This window comes from Camellia sinensis, chromosome 7 (genome assembly GCF_055761805.1).
Source record: "Camellia sinensis isolate YWXY chromosome 7, ASM5576180v1, whole genome shotgun sequence".
NCBI classification, from domain to species: Eukaryota; Viridiplantae; Streptophyta; class Magnoliopsida; order Ericales; family Theaceae; genus Camellia; species Camellia sinensis.
Genome location: NC_138967.1, coordinates 188,304,728 through 188,313,927, shown reverse-complemented (window position 1 = coordinate 188,313,927; position 9,200 = coordinate 188,304,728). Strand labels below are relative to the sequence as shown.

The 9,200-nt window shown below is 36.3% G+C and overlaps 1 protein-coding gene across 3 annotated transcripts; it reads left to right on the top strand.

Moving 5' to 3' along the window:
- The first annotated feature begins 2,752 nt into the window (after nt 1-2,752).
- On the top strand, nt 2,753-7,721 carry LOC114294739 (uncharacterized). Of its 3 annotated transcripts, XM_082880202.1 has the most exons (8): nt 2,753-3,076; nt 4,453-4,545; nt 4,763-4,892; nt 6,252-6,323; nt 6,485-6,556; nt 6,872-7,015; nt 7,178-7,249; nt 7,357-7,708. In XM_082880202.1, exons 4-8 carry the CDS (start codon nt 6,265-6,267, stop codon nt 7,484-7,486), a joined length of 477 nt encoding a protein of 158 aa, XP_082736328.1. In that variant the 5' UTR covers nt 2,753-3,076; nt 4,453-4,545; nt 4,763-4,892; nt 6,252-6,264; the 3' UTR covers nt 7,487-7,708. The 3 variants fall into 3 exon arrangements, with proteins under 3 accessions (XP_082736328.1, XP_082736329.1, XP_082736327.1); XM_082880203.1 differs by lacking the exons at nt 2,753-3,076; nt 4,453-4,545 and having other exon boundaries at nt 4,556-4,892; XM_082880201.1 differs by lacking the exons at nt 2,753-3,076; nt 4,453-4,545; nt 4,763-4,892 and adding an exon at nt 4,954-5,348 and having other exon boundaries at nt 7,357-7,721.
- Nucleotides 7,722-9,200: the final 1,479 nt, after the last annotated feature.

Below are 9,200 nucleotides of genomic sequence, written 5' to 3'. Positions count from 1 at the left end.
TCCACGAGACGATTTGAAACTAGTCTTGTAACTGGCCTTAAATCCGGACTCCTGAGCATAAGGAATGCTAATGTTCCGAGCTGCTTCTATTAATGCCGAGAAGGTGGGTAGCTTGTGATTAACTAGAAACATTTTGTATCTGCTCAATGCCCCTTCTAGACAGATTTGAACCAGATAACTCTCATCGACTGCTTCATGACAATCTACGGCCTTGTCTTGAAACCTTTTGACGCAGTCAAGGATGTCTTCACTTTCTTGTTGCTTCTCTTTACACAATGTAAGTGTGGTCACCCTCTCCGCCACTTGAAAGAACTTGGAGTGGAATTTGTTAACCATTTCCTCCCAACTTCGGACAGAGTTTGGGGCCAAATTAACATACCAACTATATGCTCGGTCGGTGAGGGACTTAGAGAATTCTCTCAGTCGGAGGACGTGGTTTGAACTGTGAATACCCAGAGTCTCGATGAATCGCACAACATGTTCTCGGGCATTTCCTTGTTTGCCGTCGAACTTGATGAACTTTGGCACTGTATACCCCTCAGGGTATGGATAGCTCAGCATCTCAATAGGGTAAGGCGGCTTGACGTCTGGATCAGGCAAAGAGGGTAAGGTCCTCTTGCCCCGTTCGAGATCGAACATGGCCTGCACATCGGCGAGAGTGAGAAACTGTTGAGGGAGAGAGTTTGATGGTGGTATTCCCGAGACTTGGCCTGTGGACCCGAAGACTGAGCTAGGGGCGACTTGGCCATTCTGGTGCTGCGAATTCATCATTGGTGAGGACATTTGACGATACTGGCCGTCAGCGCCTACAGACAAGCCAGTTCGTGATGGGATATTGAATTGAGGCCCGTAGAGTCCACCGCACGGCGCCGCTATACCGGGTTGTGCTTGCAGATTTGTTGTCGGCACCAAAGGAGGCCCGCTTGGTGCTTGGGTAGCATTTACTGGTGGCGTAACAAGATTAGGTACGGGCAGAGCTCCCTTTTGCGCCATTATGCTCCTTATGTTTTCCTGGACACCAACAGTCGCCGGAGCACCATTCATTACACCAGAAACTCCCCTAGTCACCATTGGATCTTGGCTTGGCACGCCATGGAGCCCGGGCATGGGCAAACTGCCGCCGCCTACTGTGGTTTGAGCATGTATTACTGTGGCCGTGTTGCCATGAGCCATAGGCTGATTGGGGCCTACTTCTCCTTGGATTTGATTTTGCGCTCCGGCGGGAATAACTCCACCACCAGTTTGATTTCCGTTTGGCGCCGGTGCAAAGTTAGAACTCATTACCAACATGGTGTGAGTGAGATTCTGAAGAGTGGTAAGAATCTCTTGCTGAGTATTCTGTAGTCCTTGAATGGCTTCAAGCAAATGTGGTTGATCTGGAGCCATGGTTCTGTCATCACCACCATTAGAGGATCCTTGTTGGTGAACTTCATCTTCTCCCGCCATCCTTGTTGGAGTTGTGTGGATTCCAGATCTCGTTGAGACCATTAACCAATCCACCTCCCCAGTGGAGTCGCCAAAATGTAGGAAAGGGTTCAAGAAAAGAGTTGGAAAATTCAAAGATCTTCAAAGATCCTTGAAGAACAACTTTGAATTCTCTAGAATATGATGAGAGGCTTAGATTCTTCAATAATCTCAACTTAGGAACACAACAACAAAGGAGATGATGGAGATAAGAGATTGGGTGAAGAAGAAGGCAAAATGGCTAGAGAATAGAATAATGGCAAGGCTCTCCCATTGATCTCCCACTTTCACTCTCAAGGTTGATAATGGAGAAGGGAAATTAGTTCTTTCCCAAGAGTTAATAATCTCCAAAATCCATCCCTTGTAAAGCTATGGGTGGGTGCTATTTATAGGCACCTCATGATGTAGGATGGAGCCCATGTGCAAGGCAGATGGGGGATATTCTCTCTAACCACCTTGTCCGAGGAGGTGACCTCTCCGAGGAGGTGACTTCTCCGAGGATGAGAAAACCCCGAAGAGGAGATCAATCCCTCGGCGAACCCTTCTTCTTAGCCACACATAACCAATGATCCCCAATCATCCCAAAGGGTCAGGGGTAGTCCCAGAGGACGTCCTGCCGCAAAATATTGCCGAGTCTCATGGACCCCCGGGGTCATGCCACCTCGACCCAGGTATAGGCTAGTTTAACCGAAGAGTGAATTTGTCTCCACTCACCGTCCTCGGGATCGGGTCCTTTGTTCGAACTCCATTACGCCCATGGTTCTGGTGCGTAGATCCCGGAAAGCTCCGAGCCCGCAAGTGTTCTGGGACTCATTAACGGAGCGACTTCTAGATTGCGTTTGAATCCGTTCGAAGCCAAGTATTTCGGACCTCTAGGTTCGTGGATCCGAACCCTTTCGAGTCCGAATGCCTCGGATCTCTAGGCTTGCCTAATAATACCCTTTCGAGTCCGGGCCTAAGTAAGTCTCTAGGTTCGTGGATCCGAACCCTTTCGAGGCTTAGAGCGATTCAATCCGTTTGATGGCGATAAATCTGGGCCCACCGATTCTTGGACTTGCGATAAATTCGGGCCCACTAATCTTGGGCTATTGGGCCTAAATAATTTAGTGGGCTCAAATTAGCCCCTCTTACAGTAGGTATGTAGTAGGTGGAGTAATAGGTGGAGTAGGTGAAGTGGGTGGAGTAGGTGTAGTGGTAGGTTTTGATAGATTTTAACAATTACTACCACTCTTGTTAGATACAAGGGATAGATATCACTACTAGAAATATGACTTTCTGCGTCTATCTTTTTGCGACCGTTTGTTTTGCGGTCGCAAAAAATCTCTTTTTAATTGACCCAACCGTGTCCTTAAAAATAAAAAAATAAAAAACCCCTAAATCACTAAAAAACTTGACCCGTCCCCCTTTTTTCCCCTTATTTCCCAAATCTGAACTCTCTCTCTCTCAAAATATGTCTGTCGCTCGACTCTCTCGCTCAAATCTCAGTCTCTCTCACTAGACTCTCACTTTGAAGAAGATTTGAAACTTTTGATCGATTGTTGATGAAGATTTGAAGATTTCAATCTGCTGTTGATGAAGATTTCGATCGATCCATAATCGAGATTCATAATCGGTAAGCCTAAACACTTCTCTTTGTCCCTCTCTGTAATGTTTGGCACATCTTCATCGATTCATCTTCATCGCTCGAATCTTACTCTTTGTAATGTTTGACGTATCTTCATCGATTAATTTGTAATGTGTAAATTGAAACATTAATCGATTCAACTGTCTGTCTCTCTCTGTAATCTTGCTCTCCTCTCTGCTCTTCGTACTCTCTCTCTCTCTCTCTATATATATATCCATGTAATGTATCACCGATATGTGTTGTTCAATTACAACAGTGTGTAATAGTTGGCTTGAATGATTGTTCTAGTATGTTATTGTTGTTCTGCTAACCATTGGATTTTGGCATTTTGGAACTAGCTTGTTGGACAACTGATCCAGCTGGAATGATGCAATTAAACAATTGATAGTGGAATAAATATAATTTTTGTTTGGAAATGTTTGATTAGTTCTACAGTCAGTAGATTATTTGGATGAATGGTATTATAGAACTGGTGGTCGATGGAATTTCTGCTAACACTTTTTGCATTGTTTTCTGGCGGTTTGTTAGCTGTATGCTCACAATGTCTTACTCTTCCTATATAGCCAACATAGCTATGTGGAGGTCAAACCGTCCTTCATGAACAGAATATTATAAAGAACCATTGATTGTTCTGTGTTGGCCCTTTATGGTCTTTTCTAAATTTTAAAATGACTGGCTGGAGCTGGACTTTGACAGTTCAATATCTCTGTTTAGTTTTGTTTTTAAAATTTTTCTTTTGAAAATAATAAAAAAATAATTTTGCTGAAAAAATAATGAAAAACTTAGGAAACTCATCATTTTTATGTTGTTTTATTTTTCTGCGCAGAAATACTTTTTGAAAATTCAAAAATATCATTATGATGTTTACTTTCACCAAACTATTTTTAGTATTTTTCAAATATATATACTTAAAAACGAAAATCAGACAGAGTAATGTTTCTTGCTGTTTCTTGATGGATTATAATTTTGTGGGAGAACATTAGTGACTATAATTGAAATTTTGTTTTTAATATTGTAGTTTATCTTTACAAGGCTAGTTGACCAAAACGTCTCCAACTGAATCTAAATTACAAATGAAATTCCAATTAGGAAATTTCTTTCTTTCTTTCTTTCTTCTTCTTCTTCTTCTTCTTCTTCATTCCCCCCCCCCCCCCCCCCCAATAATGTGTTTTGAATGCACTAGCTGATGAATTCATTGTTCATCTACCATGTTATATAAAATATTTTTTGTTTTAAATTTTTGTTGGTTTGTTTCCTTTCTTTACCAATTTTTTTTAGCTTGTATATGAAGATTATATTCTCTTTTGTGTTTCAACCACAACCACCTTCAATGAAATTTAAATCTTTTTTTCTTTCTATAACAGCCAAAGCTAGTGGCAATGTCAAATATTGTAGCTTTTGCAAATCCAAATGCGCCGGTGTACCCATGCTTAGCACAAGGAAAAACATGGAATGAAGTAAGTCTAATTCTGTCACATTAGTTGTTAGATCTTATGTGTAGTGTATGCCGAAAGTATAAGAAAGCTATTAATTTGTGTAGATGATTATCTTAATGCCTTGCCAATGCATGGGTAGGGCCTTCTTTCTTGTTGTTTCTTTTATTTAGTCATTTAATTACATGGTTGATTTTAAAAATTTCTTAGAGGAGATGATGTACTTTAACTTGAAACTTAGATGACCGTAACATGGACAAGTGGATATGGGATCAATGAAGCAGAACCTTTCGTTCAATGGGGTCCAAAAGGAAGAGAACAGAGCCGTTCCCCAGCTGGGACAGTGACTTTTGATCGCAGCAGTATGTGTGGTGCGTAAATATCTATAAATGTAAATATACATTTGAATCTAGTTCCTATAACATATTCTTTAGTATGGACACGAGGTGCATTGCTTTGGAATGATGACCTTATTTATTTGCTGTATGCTGGGATATGATTTTTTTCATGTTGAGCTGAATAATACATTTAGATTAATGGCCTAGATTGGTGAACATTTTTCAATTGCTAGTTTTAATTTATATGATTTTCTCTGTTTAAGTGCCTATATGACTGGTAATTATGTGTTTAAAAAAAAAGGGGAAATACGTTTGGTCTGATTCAATAGGATCATCCAAGTCCACAAGCAAACTAGAAATGCAACGACAACTTAACTGTGTAGATGAATCTCAGTAATTGGAATCGGGAGATCCATGTATGTCGAATTGGACAGGGGTTTTGTGCTTCAATATGATCATGGATGATGGCTATCTACACGTTGAAGAATTGTATGATTTCAGTCTTTTCCTAATTATTTGTCCCTGTCCTGGAGCATTTTGAACATGGATTTTTTGAATCGAGTATATAGGAAAGTAAGCTGGCATTAAAATATCCTGGCTTACACACCACTGGTACATTCATCAAAGTATATAGCATATGTTTAGGGATCTTCCATCTTAAGCCAGATTATTTTGGAGGAAGATGTTAAAAAAGGATGTCTATTTGCAGATTGTATTATATTCTTTTGTAGTAAATTTATCACTTCTTGGTCGAAGAGAACAGATACGATGGTTAGATATTTAGCAGAAACTGTGTGCCCAGAAGTTATGTTCCTGGATAATGTTGCTGAAAGACTCACTAGCTTATCCCAAATTATGTGCCTAGAAGCTATGAAGCATGGCTACTCCAAAAATATTGCCGTACAAGTACTAGGTATGCACAATATGTATCGGTACACGAAATACTTCGAGTACGGCGCGGATATTGGGCAGATAAAAGATGGGCACGTTTTGGATACTTTTGTGGGTATGTCGAGTCATAAATATATATTTTAAAAAAATTATGGGGGTGTGTTAGCCAAAACACACTATTGAATTCCTTCAAAAACGACCACGTTGCCTAAAATATGGCAAAATTGAATTCCTGAAAGATCATCTTGTTAGATAAATAAATTTAAAAGTATGGAAAACTATAAATGTATATAAGTTTTGCAACAAGAAGTTACTAAGTTTGCTAGCTATATTCCTTCCTTTATGTTTTTACTATTGGATGAACCAAGGGTTCTAAGTAATATAATAGAAGATGTAAAGACAATATGATTTGTTTAAATCTGATGTAACGATATATACCTATACAAAATAGTTTCTTTGCCTTCTAAATTTGCAAGTTGGTCTTTATGTTTTCTTTTGCAGGCTACTACAGAATATGAATCTGTCAGGCAGTTTATCTCCAGAGCTTCATCGCTTATCTTATATGAAAAGATTGTGAGTCAGAGTATTTGTGGAATGTTTACCATTTAATCCTATAACTTGGTGCTGCTTTTTCTCTGTCAATCCTCCTTAGGGATTGTGTTTTTTCTACTATACAAGTGGATTCTAATTTTCTTTTGTTGACTGACATATGTTCTTTTCTTTTGCTCTTAAAGGAATGTTATGTGGAATAAGATAAGTGGAAATATACCGAAGGAGATTGGCAATATTACATCTTTGATACTCTTGTAAGTTGAAGTGGTTGTTTGATGGGTTGGCTAGATATTCATATTCCATATTGTTTACCATTTGATCAAATTCTAGTATTATTAAGAAATCCCCTAAGCTAATATGTTCATACATATAGAATGGCTTCTCATTTATACTTATCAGGAAAGAAATAAATTTTTATTTCTGAATTGTTGGAGCCTCAGATATCTGATCCAATATAATATATATATATAGACATAGACATCAGTATATTTCTTGCTGGTAATTGAGTTGTGAGAAAGTGCACCATATTTTTGGATGTTCCTCATTCTGTGTGATCTTCTATTTTCCAGGCTCTTGAGTGGAAATCAACTCACAGGTTCCTTGCCTGAAGAGATCGGTTATCTTCCTACTTTAGACAGAATTCAAATTGACGAGAACCAAATATCTGGTCCAATACCTAAATCATTTGCGAACTTGAACAAAACAATGCATTTGTAAGGATTTTGACTCTATCTAGCCTAGACAAGGCTGACTAGTTGTTGCTTCTCATTATCTTCTTCACCGTGATATATTATTTGTTATTATTACTATTTTTTTTGTTGTAATTAGTATTTACTATAATTGATATTATTATTGTTACTTCATCCCTTGAGCAGCCACATGAATAACAATTCAATTAGTGGGCAAATCCCTCCTGAACTGTCTAGTCTCCCAGAACTTGTTCACTTGTAAGTTGGTAATTTGTTGCTTTTACTTGTAATGTGGTAATTTGGTGTTCTTTTACTTCAAATGCATTTGGACATTTGCCTGTCTTTAATGATGTAAAATTCTGCAGGCTACTTGACAATAACAACTTATCAGGGTACCTTCCGCCAAAGCTTGCCAATATGCCTAAACTACAGATAGTGTATGTTTTCTTGCTTCTGTGGTTATTAGAATACAATTTTCACTTTATTAGCTTTTAAAATTTTGCATTTTCTTAATTAGTTAACTCAAAATGCTTTTTACATTTTTGCAAATATCACTTTATATTTATTGTATATACTACTTGAATATATATATATATATATATATGAGAATATAGGTTGCTAAAACATTGTAGGTATTTTATTTATTTATATTTTTTTTGCGACGGTAACAAGATGGTCGCTAATACATTGTAGGTATTTTTTTAATTTTTTTGCGACGGCAAAATATTAGTCGCGATAAGTAGATTAGGCGGTCGCAAATAGTTTGCGACTGCTATTTTGTGGTCGCAAAAAGTATTTGCCACCCCCACATTTGCGACCCCCATTTGCCGTCGCATGGGCCGTCGCAAAAAGTCTTTTGCGACTGTTTTTTATTATTTGCGACGGTTTATAGCGGTCGCAAAAAGTGGTTTTTTTAGTAGGTGGTGAAGTCGGTAACCCCACTTTCTCAGCTGCCAAACAACACTCCAAAACATATGAATCATAATCACCAGAACAACACATACATGTGGCACATTTACATTTTCGTGGCATTTTCCTGATAGATAATTATTACGATAAATTATAAACACACTTCATAAAATTTGTTTATAATTTTGATTCTCTCTTATAATTTTAAAAATTATAAATATTTTATTCTAAAAAAATTATTTAACAGAATTAATAGAAAAGTAAAATTCTTGATACAATAATAAAATTATTTAAATTATTAATTAAAATAAATTTTTGATATAATTAAAAATTATTAATTGACTTGATAATTTATTAATGAAAAAAGATCATTTATTATAAAATTAAAAATTTTAAGAAATGGGTGTAATTTTTAAAATTAAAAAAAATAATTTGCATTTAAGCAAACTTTGAAAAGGTGTATTTATAATTATTCTTATTATGTTATGTCTTATCAATTTTACAATAATGCTCGAATATATACGACAACCCATCAGAAGATCTTTATCCTCACTGCAAGAAGTGCGATTTTTGGCGACATACTTTTTTTTGGATACATCAGAAAATACAAAAAGTCATTGCAAAAAAATTAAAAAGTTATTATGAAAAAATTTGACGACAAAATTTTTTCGTCACTTGGTGGAAAAAAAAAAAAGAAAAAGTCTGGGCCATTAGGTAAATATGACATATGATGGACAAATTAATAAGATAGAATTCTCAGAAAAATTAGTACATGATGAGACGTTATCTCACCTACTAAAATTAAACCGAAATGAAGGTGATACATATAGAGAATTGACACCAAAAACACAAAGGGCTGTTTGGAAAGTGTAATATTAGTGTATATATATTTTTTAGTTTATATTATTTTTTTGTAAAAAATAAAATAGTATATTTATTTAGCACTTTCCAAAGAAAGACTATAAATTTAGAATTATATATTCAGAATTATTGAAATAAAAATCAATGGTTTCAATTCATTTTACACGTGAACCCCATATTTTATCAAATTAATCTTCACCACACAATCTGATTCTGGATAAATTCTGTCTTTTGAATAAATAAATAAATTATAGTCTTTTCATTTTGCTTCTAATTATATTATTTTTATTCTTGTATTTTTAGTTGATTCAATTTTAATTTTAAATTTTAGATTTTGTATCAATTAGGCCTAATTGATAAAACTATTACGATTTTTGATCAAAAATAATCATCAAGCTCATGACATATGCCACTTATTTGTTTATTTTTCATAAGAAAA